This window comes from Pezoporus wallicus, unplaced genomic scaffold, assembly GCF_028554395.1.
Source record: "Pezoporus wallicus isolate ANWC-B61680 ecotype Strahan unplaced genomic scaffold, APGP_CSIRO_Pwel_v1 scaffold_6446, whole genome shotgun sequence".
Lineage (NCBI taxonomy): Eukaryota > Metazoa > Chordata > Aves > Psittaciformes > Psittacidae > Pezoporus > Pezoporus wallicus.
The window spans coordinates 1,309,743-1,329,786 of NW_026636264.1; the positions used below are offsets into that span (position 1 = coordinate 1,309,743).

General features: G+C 43.0%; 1 protein-coding gene across 6 annotated transcripts in view; it reads left to right on the forward strand.

Annotated features, from left to right (window-relative positions):
* SPATA13 (spermatogenesis associated 13) overlaps nt 1–20,044 on the forward strand; it is a 148,983-nt gene that overhangs the window by 91,162 nt on the left and 37,777 nt on the right. For 3 of the 6 annotated variants that reach the window (XM_057399614.1, XM_057399608.1, XM_057399612.1), the window contains exon 2: nt 15,036–16,835. In XM_057399614.1, coding sequence (XP_057255597.1) covers nt 15,036–16,835 — 1,800 coding nt within the window. Of the gene's footprint in view, nt 1–1,225; nt 1,365–13,152; nt 13,281–14,602; nt 14,623–15,035; nt 16,836–20,044 lie in introns of those variants that run through there. The other 3 variants (XM_057399611.1, XM_057399613.1, XM_057399609.1) reach the window with 3 other exon arrangements.

Genomic DNA, 20,044 nt, shown 5'->3' on the forward strand with positions numbered 1-20,044 from the left:
AATTATTGCATGAGACATATGAAGCCTTGTACTTCCTTATAAATGATTAATTAGGTTTTGAAAATTATCTTGGCTATGCAAATCTATTATTAAGGAAATTGGTTGGCATTTCTACTTTTAAGAAATGAATGTAATATTGCCATTAAAAATTCTCCTTGGGATTATTCTCAGAATAACTCCAAAAAATGTAAGACAGAAATTAATTTCTCTTTGAACTAGTGTTCTCTTGCATTCACAACTGCAGTTATTCTCCACATCTTGCTACTCTGATTCAGAAAAAAAATGTAATTGGAAGTTGCTATTTCTTCTGGGGAGGAAAAGAGAAGTTCAAATCACATTCTAGCAGATCTTCTGTTATATATTACTTTGTCTTCTGTCTAGGGATATATAGGAGGGAGCTGCACAGGTCCTTTTGACTGGAGAGCACAAAGCCAGGGGCATTCTACATTTCTGTATGTGATGCCAAGCTCTCGGTATAAATGTGGGTCTCCAGTTGGAAGAGTTTCTCCCCCTGTACACCATGTAGCAAAATCAAGGGAAGTCAGGTCCCATCTTTCTGGCAGGCATCTGCCTGGTTTTCTGCACTGTGTTCTGCCACTGGGGTAACTCAGCTCCCCAACTGTAGTGCCTTCTGCTCACCCAATTACTTTCCTGTGGCACTTTGCAGCTCTCAGACATAATTATACCTTTGACTTCTTCCTCTTTCATCTGTTACAGTAAATGACCAGGTATGGCCAGGTATGATTTTGACATTTAGTTCTGCTGCTGACACCTGCAAATACTAGAGCTGGCTGGTAGGGTTTTAAGGTTTGTTGTTGTTTTCGTTTTTGTGGATGTGCATTTAGCATGTGCCATTCTGGATCACCCTTTTTGTCCAGGTGCAGCTTGCTTGGGGTAGATTCCAGCTGATAATAACCAACTCACAGTTTGCACAATATTTATCTTGAAGTCTTTGATCACCACTTTATGTTGTTTTATTTCTTCCTGGACTGCTTAATTTTACTTTCACCAGACAATCCAAACCTTTTCTTTTGTATGGTAAATATATAGGAATGCTGCATATGAGACTATTCAGCACAAAGATTTTAATAAAGCACTCCTGTAAACATGCTTGCTTCTCTGTTACAGTTATTCTAAGTGTATGTTTAACTTGCTGATTTCACACACCACTGTGCAGCCGTTTGTTACATATTAACTTAAGACTCAATCCCGCAAGATACTGACTGCTTCTGGATCATGCCGAGTCCCTTCTCCTCCCATCAGTGTTAAAGGGCTTACAGGGCACTCAGCACCTCGCAGGACTGAGCCCTGAATCTGAGCAACAACAGCCTCTTTCAAAAGCCAAGCAGGTTTTCTGGAACCAGGTTTGTACTGTAACTGGCAATATTTTGTGCAATGAATTTTCATACGTTTAGATTAAATCTTATCCAGAGCAACAGATCTTGTAGTTAATGGCTGCTGGAAGACATAAACATGTAGGTATATAAGATGGTAGTTAATTACATTTTACAATTATGGCTTTATTAGTTGTTTCAGTTAAGTGCAATACCATACTAATCTTTTGTGTGATGGCGGCAGTGTGCTTTGCCCCTCTGTTGAAGTGTGTCTGGTTTTTAGAGTTGCAGATAATTTGTTTGGTTCATGTAGCAAAGCCATTTGGGTAGGATTTACCGCTGAGCTTATGCTCTGGACAGTGGGGTGCTTTGTGTACTGCTACTTCAAGGGGATCCCACTGGCAGTGGCATTGGGGAGCAGATTCCCCGGCATTATCCTAGATTTCTGGAACCCCCTTGGGCTTACATTTTTGAAAACCAGGAGAAATATTTAATGGCCAAATGTATCTTAATAAGACCAAGATGTGGTGTAGCCTGTGCATACTACAGTATTAATTACTACTCTTTCTCTGAAACTTGGTTTGGGAGAAGACTGTGGTGGTAGTCTGCATTGTAAATTCAGATGCTTTTGGCACAGAAAAAGTGTTGTAACATACTGTTTCTAAAAAGTTATTCTCACTGGTTTGTATGCAGACGAAGAGCATAATCTTCCATTGTTTGCAAGGAAAAAGTAATGGGGGTTAATTCCATCCACAAGCAAGGAAAATTGCTTCCAAAAAGGCAGCCCCTACCTTCCCTGTTCAGCACCCTGCCATGCTAGGCAGGCAGGGAGTTGTTCTTTGATTTTGATCCTGGTATCACCTACAAACGGTGGTAATTAGGAACTAAAAACTAAACCTGAGTTTTGCTTTCAGATTTACACTTCAGGTTGGGCAAAGACCAAGGCACAGTTCTGCTCTAGAGACTGATGGAGGAATCTCTCTTTAATTCAAATACACCTGTGTGTTAGTAACAGTAGTTTTCAAAATAAGCAATGACACTGTTGGCCTTTGCCTTCACTCCCACAACTGAACTATCAGTTGTGCACATAATTATGTGTGGATTATCTCTTGAGACTGGTGTTATTTTAAGTATGCACTAGTAGAGGACCACATACTTGAATTGTCTGCAAGATCACGGCTCTGGCGATATGCTCTAACTGAAATCAGGGTATGAAATTGGTATGTAAATAGACTCAGGATTAAGCAACTTGCTGACTGTCAAGTAGGCTGCTGTGCTTTTCTGGCCAATAAGCAGAAAACCCAAACAAAACTGAGCTTTTAGGAGTCTTTAATAAATTAGAGAGTTTTCTGTGCAGCTCTAAGCACAATTAGCTAAGCTAGCAATACTAAGAACTTAAGAGTTTTTTACCCATTAAAAGAAAGTTGGGAAGTAGGTAGAAGCTTATGGGAACAAAAGTGGGCTGCTGATACCAGTGAAGTATTTTCCGAAACTTTCAGCATAGGATGAAGGCACCACATGATCCCATATAAGAATATTGCAGCAGAAAGTAGTCACAAGTACTCAATATCCTCCCTGGGAAAACAGCTCCTGGTTTAGGGGAAATAAGCCTGGGGCTGGTCATATGCTAATTGCTTTTCATTGCTATGTGTTAACAAAGCTGTTTAATACTTGCTGTAAAGCCTGGATTCCACTCTCCTCTCATTTAATACCAGGTTAAATCTGGACTAATAAGCTCTCAAAAGCTTAGAGGTTCCAGTAAAATGAGATTTGGTTAAAAATTACAGGTTGTTTTCTACTAGTAAATGTTGTAGCTTTAGTGCCCTAAGCAATGATGGAAGTAACACTGGTGAGAAAAGAGAATATGCACCACTGGGATATTGAATGATTTAATAGAAGGTGCTGTGTCTTACTGCAAACCTTAGGATGGGTTTCTTTCTCCAGAGAGCCTGAACTCCCTTTGTCTCCCTTTTCTTAGACTTCAGCACAATGAAAAATGTAATAGCCAATTTTGCATCATTTCCAAGTGTTCGTATGATGTATCTTGGCCTGTATCAGACATAGTATGTCTAGCAGGACCAGGGAAGTGATCATCCCCCTGTATTTGGCACTGCTGAGGCTGCACCTCAAATCCTATGCTCTCTTCTGGGCCCCTCACTACAAGAGACACACTGAGTTGCTGGAGTGGGTCCAGAGAAGGGCAACAAAGCTGGTGAAGGGTCTGGAGCACAAGTGTGAAGAGGAGCACCTGAAGGACCAGGAGGTGTTTAGTCTGCAGAAGAGAAGGCTCAGGGGGACCTTATCACTCTCTACAGCTACTTGGAAGGAGGATGGAGTGAAGAGGTGGCTGGTCTCTTCTCCCAAGTAACAAGTGATAGAACAAGAGGTAATGGCTTCAAGCTGTGACAGGTGAGGTTTAGACCAGGTATTAGGAAAAATTTCTTCACCGAGAGGGTGATCAGGTATGGAACAGGCTGCCCAGGGCAGTGGTGGAATCACCGTTCCTGGAAGTGTTCAAAACCCGTGTAGATGAGGCGCCTAGTGACATGGTTTAGTGGTGGTCTTGGCAGTCCTGGGGTGAAGGTTGGACTTGATGATCTTAAAGGTCTTTTCCAACTCTGCTGATTATATGACCCTCTGATTTTGCTCAACTGTTGAAAAATCGAGATGTAGAATATTGTGCAAGGCGCAGGACGGCTGTTATTTCAGTGTTTCACAGGCAGCAATATCTGTGACTCTGAGGGCTCAACACTGAACAGGAGCTCTTTGTCAGCAGAATGATAGCAGGATTTCTGATAAATTAAGTATCTTCTCTTGACCTGGCACATTGAAGTATAAAGCTGATCCTGCAGTCATCTGAAATTGGCTTGTTATAAAGGTACACCCATGACTCTGGTTAAAATAATTATTCTAGAATGTATTTGTCTGTGGCTCTTCAGGGCTTTCAGAGTTAAAGCCTTCATGTAAACCTTGTCCCTGCTAGGAAAACTACCAGATGCTGACAGGGGGTGTCACCAGTGGCTCAGCTGAACATATGCCGCATATGGCTTGGCTGCAAGTGCTGGACAGGGAGGTTCCCTGCTGCTGCTGAGACTGCTGAAAACAGGTTTTAAACCAACTGATTTCAGCATAACACTAAACGTCAGCCTCTATGCATTGTACATCCTACCAGTGAGACTGAACCACTATTCAAGTGTAGATTGGCCTGCCAAAATTTTGCTGCATCAAAAAAGTGTTAGCTGGCATATTTGCTATTACACAAATGGTAGTTTTTAAGCACTTAGCAATCCCAATATTCTTGCATTGAGATTACATTTGTATAATTTTGTGGCAAGGCTGGAATAGAAACTGAATCAGAGATTGAATGCAAAGCAGATTTAAATCTCCATTCACCTAATGATTGATTTTGATCTCTGAATTTGACACAACAGCCCTCCCTGAAAAATTCAATTAATTAATTTCTGGAGAAAGTATTTTCTTGCTTTTCCAGAGAATACACTTTAAAGTATTTCCTGCCTGGGATGGTGCCACAGAATTTGGGGTTTCTTTTTGTGCCTTTTGCAAACCTGCTACAGGCACCCACATCTTGCTCACCTCACATCCACACATCCTGGCACCCTACAGCTTTGAAACACAACACGTGGAATAAGCTGAGGGCAAGTGCATGTTCCTTTAGCCCTTTCCAATTCACAGCCCTCCTGGGCAGCTCCTGAGTCAAATTTCAAGTCTGGAGCCATTTCAGGAGTCCCATTGTTTGTGGAAGGAGTTTCCACTCGCCTCCCAGCACTTGGATACTTACTTCCACCTTCTGCTCTGCAACAGCTTGGGTGCAGACGGGGGAGCTGGTTCAACTCACAGCCTGGCAAGAAAAAGCAGAAGGCATGTCCAGCATCTCTCACTTTAGGTGGTAGTAAGCTCTTAGATTGGCTGGAGCCACCAGTTCTACTTTAATCCATGTAGACCGGGTAGATCAAAGGAGATGATGTGAAGAGGAGCAAGTTGTCTATGGGGCATCTCTGAGTCAGTATGGGTAACAGGAGACAGCAAAGCAGCCATTCTTCTCCTGGAACAGAAGGAGAAAGTTTGCTGAATTACATCATGAAAAGCGAGATATGGGAAGAGATCTGACTCAGGTATTTTAGTATTGCTTAGACAAAAGACAAGCTATGACAGAACTGGTGCAAACTGCCTCACTTTCATACTGGAGCAGGAAACATGGCTCACATCTCCAGCTTAGTATTAATTATGTATTCCAGCATATTGAGGGAATGGCTTGTAAGGTCTTTCTTGTTATATTTTCTTAACCTCAAGTTTAATGTGGTCTTTTTAAAAAGGCCAGTGTCACTGACGGGAACTGAAATGTCCATTTTGCTGTTTACATTGTTTGGGCAAAGACAGTCCACCATTGTAAATTAACTTTCATACTAAAGAAATGTGTAATCTTTCCTGTTCAGAGCTATCCTGTGCTCTTACAAGACATAAATTATTAGACAGATCTGCAAATCTGCAAAGTTTAGAAGATTAATGGACCATCATCAAAATAGGCAACTGAGCCTTGAAATGGGCACTTTAATCTGAACTCCTTTAAAAAAAAATGGAATTCAGGGTTTGTCCTCTGCATGGGTAGGTAATGGATTATTTTCACCATGTGTACACTTTTTATAGCTCTCATCACTGTATTCATCAAAGTGCCAGAGGAGCATTGATGGATTTGTCCTTGCAGGCCCATAGGTTATAAGGTACTACTCCTATCATCACTTATTTTACACATATGGCATTTAAGATGAGAAAAGTATGCTGAACTGCCAAGGTCAGAGAGAAACAAAATCCAGAATATCTCTTCTCTGCCTCAGTCATGAAGACATCTGCTGCCTGAGATAGGGATTTCATTTGTTCAGATAATTTACTACTACTTGGGGGTCTGGTAGAATCCAGTTGTTTAACATCTACTCTTTGGAATATGGGTGTCTGAAGCAATGGCCACAAAGGACTCTTGGGGCACTGGTTCCAGCCCCTCTGTTTCAGACAATTTGGTAACTTAGGTATACATAACTAACTCATCTCAGGCCACTAAATTTAGGTTTTCTTCCACACCATTCTAATAGGGAGACAGTTGTACAACTCCGATGTTCTGATCTTAAAGAAATCTGGTTTCCTGCCAAATCTGACTTGTGCAGCTGCAATATCTTACAGAGGCAGTCCATAGGTATTATTTGTATTGATTCCTAGAAACAATTATTATATTACAAATAACATCAGGTTGTAAGAGTTTTCCTTGACTATACTACTGATAAAAGATCTAATTGAGTATGTATTGTTGTTTTTAACAGGACCAGTAAGCTAGCCCCAAAATTATAAACTTGTATGTGTCTGATTCCATGTCCAGACAAATAAGTTTTTGAACGAGCAGCACTGTGTGTTCTCTGTGTCTTTAAAGTCAGGCAACTTCCTTTCCTGACAAAGTAAATAGACAGTTTACTTAAGTTTCATCATCCATGTTTTAAAAAAAAACCTCTTGATTTTAGTATTAATAAAGAAGAAGATAACTAGTTATTACAATACTGCAGAAACAGAGGGATGACTATTAACTGAAGGCTTATTCTTGCTTTAAAGTTTTCATCAGGCTAAATTTAAAGCACAAATTTTATTGAAAAGGCCTAGCAAGTAATTGTTGTAGCACTTCATTGTTCAAATTGGGTTTTTCTAGTTTTTCCATTCCACAGGATTCTTGATAGTGTAAATTAAAACAAAAAAGTAGAAGTTATTGACAAACTAGAGGTAGAATTAGTGAGAAGGCAAAACATGGTGGAGATGGTAATTCAACCTTCTGGCACAAGAAACATGACCATGAATGTTAATGTACTTCAGAGTGTAATAAAGACAGCAAGTTTGTCCTTGTGAAAAGAGACTAGACAAAGAGAAGTATTGATACTAACTGAACTCCCTCCCCCACCCCACCAACCCTGTAGGTCTTACAGCGCATGCATCAGGACTGCCTAGAAGCCTACACCAAGCCTCAGTGCTTTCCCCTCAAATGCTTCCTGTTTCTCCTTTTCTTAAACTTCCTGAGATATTCTTCTGACCCCATGAACATACCAAAAGCTGTGATTGCGCAGGGTTTTTTGACCTGGCCAGCACGGAGTTAACGAAGGTGCACAGCTGCCCTCTAACCAGTTGTGTATTTCTGTTGCATCACACTGGGCCAATTATTCTACTGAGACCTATTATTTTATTGTAATAAGCATCAGAAGTAAGATGATCTTATATAACTTTGCATAATCTCTACCGATGCGGCATCATTCCTAATGAAGTCCACTATCTGCTTCACTTGTAAAGCATTTCCATCTTTTCTAACATCTGACGAACACTGTATGTCTGCAGTGTTGCTGCATCCTTACTCCCTTTAGCACAACTGAATGATTTAAATGAGGGTTGAGTGCTGCCTGTGCTTCCTCCATGACCCCAGGGAGAAGCACCATTGCTTGGAAATCAAATAAACCCACATACAGCCCCTTGCTATGGCTTATACACAAAAATGCATGAAATGCATTGCCTCCTCCCTGTCACTCTAGCCCCTGGTCTGAGCGGTGCAAACATCTGCTGCAGGTGGCCCTCAGCCCTCAAACTCCTCAAGATCCTTTATATATATATCCTTCCACTAATATATTTTGGCCTCCTGGTTGTATAACAGAGCACCTTCATGTCCTCAGGTGATTTTGGAAGGGCAGTTTTGAATAGAGAGGACAGAATGGCAGGGTAATTAAATGGGTGGGGAAAAGTTAATAAAGAGCTCCTAATAGTAGTCACTTTTACATGTTATTATTTTGAGCAAGGAAAATAAATACAGAATAGCTATAGGGCCATCAGATGCTGCAGTGAGTGGTATGACATTGGAAAGGATGGCAGATGGAGCAGAGAAAGAAGAGAAAGCAAATGGTTGCAGAGTGGGACAATTCCAGCTCTTTGAAATCTCCCCCGTTCCTCCCAACTAGTCCATATCACTTTAATGTACATCCATCAAACAGAAAATCTGGTAACTTTTTCAAGACAAAAAAAAAAAAAAAGGCATAGAAAAAAGATTAAAAAAACATTTTGGACTAATTTCTTCCTCCTGTTTCTGTCTACTTTACATCTCCATGGTCCTTTTCCTTCCTACATCTTATACTTTGTAAGACACAAAATAAAGGTGGAATTCAGCCTTCCTAATTGGTAATTGGAAGTCTTCTTTATGTTTAAACACAATGATCTGTTTATTGGAAACTGTTCTTCTGTAGTACCAGCCATCTCTTCATGTCATGCTGTCTGAATAATGCCTCTTGAGGATGGGGAGAAAGAATAGCATCACAGTCAGACCCCATGGGGTTACAAATGGCATTCTAGCAGCCTGAAAGGCTGAAGCCATCATTAAGTTGCATGCAGCTGTAGTGGTGTAGGTGGGTGAGTAAGAGCAACTCGGAGATGGGATAATGGTAACCTGGTACACAAGGGTCATTTTTCATTAATGGCGTCACTCCATTGGGCTATTGTGTTCTCCCTAAATTAGGTCTCTGTTTAACAGAGCTGAGAAAGCTCAGCAGAACAACCTTGGCAAAGCACATTTAAAAGAAGATTACAGGGAAAGACACATTGTTGTGTGTTGTGTTTTAGACCAAATTGTGACAAACTTTCCTCACTGTGGTCATTAATTGCCTTTATCAGCAGCAAAGTAAATGCAACAAGAAGTGGCCTTTGGGAAGTGGCATACCATCTTCCTGCATAGGGGCAATGATGACTTTCACCGGGCAAATTAAGAAGTTAATACAGTAGTTTAACCCAAGCAGTCCTTCGAGTGTTCTCCTTAGCAACGTGATTCATTTTCTGGAATGGTTTTTTCTGTGCCAAGATGACAAAGGTCTTGAACTTGGAAAATCCCTTTCTATCTATTATTACTAGTTTTGTTTCAGATAAATGGAAATGGAAAAATCCTACATTAGTTTCACACAGTTTATGTATAAAACAGATGAAAATAATTAGCAGCCTATGTTAGTTTGATCTTGAATACACAAACATACTATTTCCCCCTCTTTTCTAAACTGAACAAACTGAGATCTTGATCCTGCTCCCAGTCAAGTCAGTGGGGGAGTTGCTTTTAACGTCCATAGATATATGACTCAGCTTAATTCCCCCTGTGGGACCTGTCAGAGTGTAAAGATTCCTTGGAGGTTAACTGCTTACAGAAGAGTCTCTGCCTGCGATGTAAAAGGAAGGTGCAAATTGCAGAACTGAAGCATTAGCCATGTATTGCAGCCTGGAGAAGACTGCCATTTAGAGCAAAGGGATCCTTTATTTCAGTGATTCTGCATTCTAATAGTTAAATTTGATCACTCATTAATTTATAGTATGTCTTAGAGAGTCACTTCCTTTGCCATCTTGTCCAATAGCTGTTAAAGTAGAAAAAATGTATTTATGTTTTCCCGAAATTTTTCCTTTTGGCTCTTTTGTATTCTCTTTACAGTACTTAAAAAAAAAAAAAATTAAAATAATAAATCACTACTTCAAAATAGACTTCTGAAAAGTATTTGTAAAAGAACCATGAATGAAATAGTAGAGCTGCCAGAGTGGAATTTCTAAATTACATAGAAAGAATAATTCTCATTTAGACTTTTCAGATTTAAGTGAGTGACTTTATTACATAAATGTGCCCTTCACTATTCTGAGAAAGCAAAGAGATGTACCACTACCCATTAAAAGTTGGGGGAAGGGTTTTTCTTCATCATTAAAACTCTATATTCCTTCTTTCGTGTCAGATTTTTTGTAATCCTTTCTTACCTCTATTACACTTGGAATAATCCTTCTCATTCCTTGTCACATGTGCATTAAACCTCTCTAAATTACAGACTTAGAGGTTCTAGAACAAGCATTCCATTTCTGTTTCAGTAAGTGTGATGACCATTGTTGTATCATCATTAAAAATCCCATGCATGTACCAATCTGGAATTTATTCTTGGGGGTCTTTTCTTGACATATTACTGTACTTGGTCAACCATAACATGAAATGGTGGCACTGCCTCCCAGTTCTCTGCAGCCTTTGTTACTCATCTGGAGTCAAACTATTAGCCTGTAAATAACAGAGAAACATATGAAAGTGCTATGAATTTGTTCTTATTTACACTTTTTCAATCATTCTCAGTGGCAAATAACCTTTATCCTCTCAAGAAACAAAAAAGCTGAAGAAACTGCCAGTTCAAAAGTGCCTTTTTAAAATCACAAATTTGTATGACATTTTGCTTTTTTAAGATTGTAGAAAAGCCTTTATATAGGCAGGACTAACCTACTGAAAGTTTGGTTTATAACTTTGGAGAAACACTATGACTCATTTTTCTTCAGATATTGTAAGAAATTGGAAAGCGTTCAAGTTTATAGTGAGAAGAGTGATTTGCCTTCTTTGTTATGGCAGTGCTGTTGATAAATTTTGTCTTGCATCATTTTACTAAACCTTGGTGTGACAGCACCTGAATACTATATACACTTCCTAGCCATTAAAAACATAATATTCAGATTAAGAAAATTTTGGGGTAATTATGAGTCTCCAGAACAGAAAGTGAATCCTGTTCTCAGGCACACTCTTCAGTGTGCTGCGCCTGTGCTTTGCTAAATAGTCCGTGGAAGGACAATCTCTGACTCAATGAAGCTGCGAGAGTTAGAAGAGGGTTTTTGCATACTACCAGTGTGCTAACAAGTCTGGAAGATTAAAAATGTAGTATTTACTTTTAGAAACTTTACAAATGTCTAATTGCCTAAATACTGTTGTCTGTGTAATTGCAATCTTCTAGGTATTTCCTTTATTAAGTGACATTTAAAGAATACAACATACAATACATTTTACCTATCTAAGGTGAGGTTTTTAGCAGGGCTTTCCATGGCAGTGAGGTTGGAACTAGATTATTTTAAGGTCCTTTCCGACCCTAACTATTCTATGATTCCATGAAATTAAGTTCTTGCAAGCATGTTTTTAGCTTGTTGGTACCTTCTTTCATAATTTCTATTTCTTCAAGACATTTTTAACATGCTGATGAGCTTCAAATATGTTTAAAAGAGATGTTCAGATCTCAAGGTTACCAGAATTTCTGAAGTTTCAGCAGCACTGTTGGCCTGATAAAGGAGACACCCAAATTAGTCCTTCAGTTCAGCTCAACAGTATTTTTCTGCTTTGTCTTTTTGTCCAGCTGGTGGATAGAGGACACAGGAAGATCTGGGGGTTCCCTTCTCTGGGGGCTTGTGGATTTAAAAGGATGTGCAATGGATGAGTGCAACGGATATATATGGGATATTGATGGAAAGGAACATAGAGGAACATAGAAACACAAATTCATTGAAATTCAAATTTGAATAGTGCTGTCGGAATTTTTAAGTGACCAGCACAAACCCCTAGAGATACCAGGAAGCCTGTGAGACAGGTTTACAAGACCCGTTACATGTGTTTTTAAAGTTAACTTCTGATACATTTCTTATCTCCTATAAATGAAATAATATTTCCCTTGGTCATTTTAGCACCTTCAGTGAGCCCCCCTTCCAAGACTCCCCTTCTCAAAGTCTGAAGCAGATACTTCTTGTCTGCACTGACTTGAGAACTTCCCCCCAAGCTAACACAGGCATGGTCCATAATGGACCCTCTCCACACAGTGTCAGTGTTTCCCATCTTAATCTCTGTTTATTTCTCCTCTGCTTCCCATGCTCAGCACTGTAAAGCAACCACTTTGCCTGCTCATTTAACTCATTCTTTAAGACTTACTCCTTCCATGGGGTGTACCATAAAGCTGAGGCTAGCAGGACCTGGGCTGGTGTCAGGCTGTGCCTGTTGCTGCTGACAGCAGGAGCAGCCTGTGGTCACTCCCATAGTTACTTGCTACCTCATTTGACCTACATCCCTTAAGCCCATTTGTTTGCCTCGTCACCTAACTACACCTGGCCTTTGAGAGCAGGCCTACACTGCTCTCCAGAGAAGTAATTACAGCATGTACAGTCACACTGGTCTCAAAGGAGAGGCAGTGGGGCTGATGGCCTTTGTTACTTCTTCAGGGTGTCTGTGCCATGCACTCTGTGTTGCCCCATTTTAATTTTGCCTCTTGTCTCAAAAAATCTGCCTTATAATATATGAACACTGTTCAGATTGTGCATAAAATGTTGTTCTAAATATACTTTTCTGGGGTGAAAAAGGAATGACACATGATCAGAGGCTTTTTATTCAAATACCTTAGGTTTACTAGGAGGAGTAGTTATAGTGCATAAGGAAACTGACTATTTAACCTGCAGTTTATAGCTGGGAAAATAAACTTGCAAAATCACTGAATAGGTTGGAAAAGGCCTTTATCAAGACCAGCCATTACTGCAGGACTGCCAAGTCCACCACTAAGCCATGCATTTTCTGAACATTTCAAGGGATGGTGATTCTGCCACTTTCCTGGGCAGTCTGTTCCAATGCCTGACCCGCCCTTTTGGTGATATGCAGCCTAATCCTCAGCTGGTGCATGCTTGAGCACGGGTAAGAACTATCTGATGTGTTGGCCGGTGCTACATGGCAGGACTACAATGCGAAGCCTGTGCCGTGACAAAAACAAGGGTGAGCGGCGCCCGCCTCCCTAGCAATGCATGGTGAGAGGTGAGGTGGCAGCACGGATGACACCGGGAAGGTTCTAAACGCGGTGACCCTTGGGTGGCCGGATGCCGCCAGCTGGGGCACCGCCGCCACACACAGGGCTGCCGCTCCTTCCCGCAGCCCCGACTGCAGCCCGGCGGGAATCCCTTCGGGGCGGGCGGAGCGGAGCGGGCGCTGACCGGGGTACCCGGGGGTTCCCGCCCCTCCTCTCCCCGCCCCGCCGGGCCGGAGCTGCCCGCCCTCCGCTGCCATAGCGATGCGGGCGGCGGCGGGGACGGGCTGCGGCAGCGGCGTGCGCCGGCTCCCCCCAGGTAAGGCGCTGCTCCGGCAGCGGCAGCACCGCGGGGAAGTTGCTGTAGGCTCTGCGCTGCGAGCCGAGTCCTTCATTTCATTGCATTGTATTTGTTCTCCTGCATCTCCCGCTCCCTTTCTCAGGTGCCATTTCTCCCAAAGCCGCTTCCTGGGACCTTCTCTGCCGAGAGCAGTGTCTCGCTCTCATTATCGTTATTTACTCTTTTATATTTTTCCGCGTGGAAATTCGCCAGCGGTCCAAGAGCACAAGGACAGGCCCTTGAAGTTTCAGTGCCCTGCGGACTTTTTGTCCGGCCCCGGTGCCGCGGCCCCGGCTCGGCGCTGTCCTGCCTTGCAGCCCGGCGGGCTCCCGCCGCGACCCCTTGAATGAGGGGGATTAAAAACAGCGCAGAGGGAGACTGCAGGCGTCTGCTGGAACGCAAGAAAATCCTTTTATCCCAGAGGGACGGAGGCTCGCAAAACTTGCTGAAGTGCACTCGGGAGGAGCAGACTTAAAACCAGTGGGTTCCGAACTCCTCGTTTCACGTGGTGGTCGGGGTTTGCTGTGCGGGGTCTGCTGCACCTCGGCCCGCTTGATACAGCCCGGCCGCGGTGAAGCCCCGGCGGGTTAACGCACCTCTTCTGGGGGTTCTGCCTCCGGTCCCCCGCTTTCCGGGCACCACCCACCACCCCCCGCTGCCCCTCGGAGCCCCTGCGGCCACCTGAGTGGAAAGAGACAAAGGGCCAGGGCTGCCTCTCCATTAAGCAGAACTGTGCGTCTTCCTCGTTTTGGGGTGGGGAGATATCCCTCGCCTCCTTCCCCCGGCAGTGGCAGGTTTGTGAGGATCCCACTGGCACTTGCAGAGAGAGCCTTCATTTTTAAGATGGTGCCGGCTTTGGCCTGAGCATCCCTGTGTGTTGGACTGAGTGGTTTCCACGCGTTGGGCAGCATGGGGGTGAAAGCACCTGCCTGCCTGGCAGAGACTTGGCCAGGGCAGGGGCCACATGGCGGGTGGTCCCCACACACCGGAATGTGGTTTGGGCTGCTGGATCTCCCAGGCTCAGCCTCAGGGGGAGATCCCTTATGCAGCATGTCCCAGTCACAGAGACCGGTCAATTCCAAATTTGTTTTCATTGTGCTGTCATGACAGCATAGGCTGGCTTCTGGCTTTATGTACTTCTGAATCTTGTTTTCTTTGGCTGGGAGAAACACTTTCTGTGCACTTGATGTAACTTTTAGGTTTACCTGCTAAGGCACAGACAAGACAGTTGAGCAGCCTTCTGACAGCAGCAAGTGTAGGGAAAAATACTTAGGTTTTCCTCTTCTTTGCCTGCTGTTTGAGGATTAGGTGGCACTTGATGGTTATGCTCTTTGGGTGAAAACTCGTGTGTCTTGGGGCTCGGTGCTGAGCACAATAAGGAGGAAGACTGGATTGCTGTCATTGGGGGTTTCTCTGTCTTAGGTGTGTCTGTGAATTGTATTTAGTGTTGTAAGGTAGGTGTGGTAGTCATACTGACTTTATTAGCTTATTAAGCATTATTGAGGACAAGTGCATATTTAAATTATTCTGGTCTCTTAAATTGCTAATGAATGCAATAATACTTTGAGGGTGTTAGGAATGCCTTCTCTCCACTGCAACACACCTTTGTTCAGTGAGAAAGAACTCCTTTATTTCCTGTGTGCCTTTATTTCCTACAATAGGGATCAAACTTCTTTTAGTTGGGGACTTTGTAAGGAGATTTCTCTAACGGTTGCTTTTGTTTTCCTGGTGCAGGCAGTGCAGCCTGAGGGGCTCAGCTCACCCAGCCGATGGGAAAGCAAGACAAACCAAGGTGCAGCAGATGAAGGAGAGGCAGCAAGGTCATCTGGTGGAGACAGCAGTGTTGTTGCTTTGAGCTACCCGAGCCTCCATCTCCATGCATACAGCATCGAGAGCATGACAACGTTTCCAAATGGCTGTGGAAATGGCACCACCGTTACTTGTATAGTTATGGAGAATAAAGAACCCCACAACCAAACCACATGTGTCAGTCATAATGGGGGGTACAGCACCAGCAACAGTCATGAGGAGGAAATTCATGAGGATAAACTCAGTCCTTCCAAAATCATGCGCTTTTTCACCACCCCTCGGAAACGGGCGAACTCCAGTTCTGACAGGCCTCGCTCTCTGGTTTTGATGGGCAACACAGCCACATGGAATGCTTTGTCTTCCATCAGAAAAATGGGATCTTTCAAGAAGCTGAAATCTTCAGTTCTCCAAGGAATTCAAACACGGGAAGGCTCAGACATGTTAAATGAGAATGGCGTTGGCAAACAGGGTTCAAACGGGGCAGTGGTGCGAGTTCAGACTAACAGGTATTCCTATTCGGGGCCTCTACAGGATTTCCAGAATGAGGTGGATGGTTTAGGTTCTGACTGCTCTGATGTGGAGGAGTGTGATGAGTCTTTCCTGAGGAACACTCACCGCTCACGCAGCATTCGGCGGGCTTATGGTGCTGGCCGCATCAACTTGCTAGATATGGATAAAGTTCAGAGTCATCACAACTGTACAAGGCCAATGTCACCTGTCATCGCAGAGCCAAAGATCTGTGAAATCTTGGTGAAAGACTCTGAAAACAACAGGGTCATTTATCGGAGAAGCAAAAGTTCGGATAACTTGAACTTCCTGAAAAAAAGCTCATTCAAACGGAAGTCCACCTCAAACCTTACTGACCTCAAGGTACCAAATGACAAACAGATGCCAACCAGGACTGTGAGTGATACTTCTGCTGACTTGGACAAAACCAGTGGGAACCCCGAGAGGAGATCCAAGCGGTGGAAGAGCCCTATCAGGGCAAAGGATTTTGACCGAGTTTTGAAACTGGTCAGTAATGTTACAGATGTTGCATGGAAGAAGGATGGCCCTAAGAACATGGCTCCTTCTCCCACCGAGCAGTCCCAGAGAACAAGGTCAAACAGCAGACTGCATGATGACTACTCCCGCAGGGTTTCCAGCAGCACAGATCATGACAGAAAGAGATGCACTTCCCCTGTATCTAGTCCAGACACTTCCTCACCTGCAACACCTTGTCTGCAAAGCCCTGCAGTTGCTCAGGATAGGAAGGTTGAAATTAATGTAGCTGTTTCTGAAGAAAAAAGCCTTGGGACATCATCAGGTATCCCAGACTCTGACAGCTTATCACCCATGCTGAATGATATTAGTCCATTTCCCAATGAAGTGTTCTATTCAGACTCGGATGAACCAAAAGCTACCCAGCAGTTTACATACGAAACTGAAAACCCTCATGTTCCAGTCAGGCCAACTACTCCAAAGCCTCAAAGTCCTACTGCAGAGAAGGTCAAGCACAATATGAATTTACAGTGTCCAAACCATCACAGCACATTGTCACTGAGCTCATCAGAGAGCGAGGAGAGAGTTGAGGTACCTGGGCTGAAGCTGAGCAGGAACCCTGTTTGCTTCCAGGACTTGGTGCAAACTGTGTACTATGATGATGGAAATGAAGACAGTGGCATAAGCAGCCACTCTCAGCTGAGCCTCAATTTAACCTCTGGTGCTGAAGAGAAAAAGGAAGAGGTAAGAAAGAATGCAAAATCCTGTAGAAGCTGTACATGTATCTATCAGGTTTTGTCTTTATTAATGCAAAACAATGCAAACAATGCAATATAACCTGACTACTAATACCTATTGCAGGTTGTTATTGCTAAAATATGCTGACAGCAATTATTTCCTTTAATATATTCTCTTTGGATGCTAACGTCAAATTATTCTTTTCTTTGTGCATTAATATCAGAGACAGTTTTGGCAGCAAAGCCATTCCTGTTTGTTTTCAAGGGCAGCCTGTTGCACCCTGCAGATACATCACCTTGTCATGTGGTCTTGTAGGATTTTACCAGCCTGAGCAGGGTCTGGCCGTGTTTCCTTCCAAGCTGAAAGGTCTCTGAAGTGTCTGAATGTTTTGAATTAGCATTGATTCGGTGCAAATAATTGGCTATGGAAGTCTTGAAGAACATGGTAATATTTGTAGAGCAGTGTGGCATGAAACATACAGTAGAGAGATTTAATCATTGAGGTGTCTCCAGTGTTTTCAGTGGGCAGTGATGGCTATGCTGAGGGTGAGCTGTTTGGTTATTTATTTGCCTGTAAGTTTCAAATGGCAATACTTTAGATGCTCAGCAGAGTGTGTTGCTACTAATGTTTTGGTGAAGATAGATATCAGCATTTCACTGCACCTAATGCATCATTTTATAGTCTCAGTAGATGAATAGGAAGAGGTTGCAGCACCTCTGAGGTAAGGTCATGTAATAACCTTGCCTAAAGCACAGTGTGAGCTGGCACTAGAGCAGTTGCAATGGTTTGGCAGTGTTGGTGAAGAGCTGTCAGACGTATCCTGCACCCGTTTGAAACGGTGCAGTTACTGAGCGCCAGCGATGTGCAGTAATGTGGGTTTTGGGATGAAGCAGCAGAGAGATGTTTGCTGCTCACTGGGAAAAATGCACTGGGGCAAAAATCCCTCTGGATTTGTATGAGTATGGAAACCATTCACAGAATAAAGCTGGCATCTTTTAGGTCACCTCAGTTTGACTAAAAGTATCTGACACCTTAGGAATGGGGTAGACAAAGGCAATTGTTGCAGCTGTACAAACTTCAGCATTTCATGCTGTAAAGTCTTACAATGTCTGTGAAACTGTCTGACTTTTAAAAGCTTCTCATGGTTTTTGCAGTCTAACTGTAAATGGTTACAGAGCTTGTAAATATTGCCCTACTGGAGAAAAGCGAGTTTGTTTACTGTAGTGCTTGCAGCTATGGTAAGATTGGAAAAATAAACCCAGTGTATATAAATGCTGGGGCTTTGACATTATTCCTCTTCTGGAGTCCCAGAATTGCCCCAGCCATCCATCTTTTTCAACACTCACTTAAGAGTGTGTGCAAGGAGATGCTTTCACACCACTGGAAGATGTGAGTGCACCAATGTGGACGTGTATCAGTTATATTTCTCAGGAACAAAATGGGAGGTAAGAATTAATGCTACTCATCTACCATCTAGTGGTGATCTGCGATCATGACTCAAGGGAAATTCAGCTGATCCCTCCCCTTGGCTTCAACAAACCAGTACAGTTTTTAAATGAATGTGTACACTGGGTGGATAAAAGTTACTGCAGTTTTAGTTTTAACATCACATTGTGTTATTATCTAGCATGCAATTTAAACTTCTCTTTATATTATAAAGTATTTTAGGTTAATTGTGAGTGCCTTCTAGTGCTCATTTATGTTGTCTAAAACATGGAGTGTGCACTGGTGGCAGTCTGAGTGGTGAACAGGCACTGGTGTGGGATGGAGCCCTGCAGGAGATGAAGGAAATGGTGGCCAGGGGATGGACTCTTTGGCTGTTGGGGCAGAAGTGAGGGACTGTAGCCCCATCCCTCTGCTGTGAGCAGTGCATGGAAGTACTCTGCTGTGAGCAGTGCATTCCCTGTGTATGGAAGAACAACTGCAGCCACCCAAATGGTGCAGCTGCATCCAGATGTCTCTTCAGATCCAAAACTCTGAAGTTTTGGAGGTGTTAGCTGTGGATTGGAAGCAGGAGCTGTGCAGGACAAGGTTTACTTCTGTCTTATCATGCAAGAGATGTGAATTCTTTCTTCTGTTTTTCCACTCCTGCTCCTCATCTATATGCAACCCTAAAGCTGTGTCACTCAGAGTGACCACAAAACAGGAATAATGTTTCTCCCTGCTATTTCTTTGGGAGGCTGCTTGTTTCTTCCTCCTTTACAGCATACTTCCTTCAGTGTGGAGGTAGCTTGATATCAAAGATACTTATGCCAGGTTATTTTTTATGTGGAGTTTATGCAGCCCACAGGCACTTTATGAATGCCACATACTCACACAGTGAGGTCACTGGGGTTTGAACTTTTGACTACAATTCATTTTCAACTCTACCTTATACCTCCACATTACAGAACTGTACCCACCCAGCAAGTAGTTCCTTTGACAGTCAAGTGCTTGGTTCATTCTCAACAAGCATTTGAGATGCCATTTGTATCACAGATTTTAGAGACTTTGTCTGAACCTTAAATACACTGTGTTGACAGACAAATCTGCACTGTTTCCATGTCTCATGCATCTTCTTTTCTGTATGGTTTTCCTGTAAAAGCCAGTACATATTCCTGTACAGCCACTAAAATCTCTATGGCTTACAGACATGTCTCCGTACAAAGCTTACAATGTGCTAAGTGGTCAGGCTCAAACGTGTTCTCCTTTCAGGACTGGCTGCTGTAGCTGGAAGCAAATCTGGTTTATTCCCTTACCCACTCATCTAGTAGATTAGTCGGCAAATGAAGCCTGTGGAACTTGGCCCACCTCTACACTTTCCCAAATGTGGAAACTAAACATTTCTATCTTGTGTTCCCCAAAGCTGTAGTGATGACTTTGCAGTATGCACACACAGGTGTCTATCACTTTACCTGAATCAATGTTTTGGGGATTTTTTTCCCTATGTGATTCAGTCTGGAGATCCTGTCACTTCATCACTTTGTTGGCTTCACCAGAAGGCACGATTTGGACTGGAGCAGGGGTGGTGTTTGGCCTTCTCAGTTGTTGGTCCTGCCAGAGGTGGCTTCCCAGGGAAGAGCTAATGAAGTGTAGCCTGGATCTGTGCCTCAGCACTTCTTAAGCTGCAGAGGCGTGAGTCACCAAAGCTCGTCTGTGACAGCCCATGCTTTTCCAGTCTCTATGCCACTGTCACATTCAATATGTTGCTTTTATATACATCAGGAAATGATTAA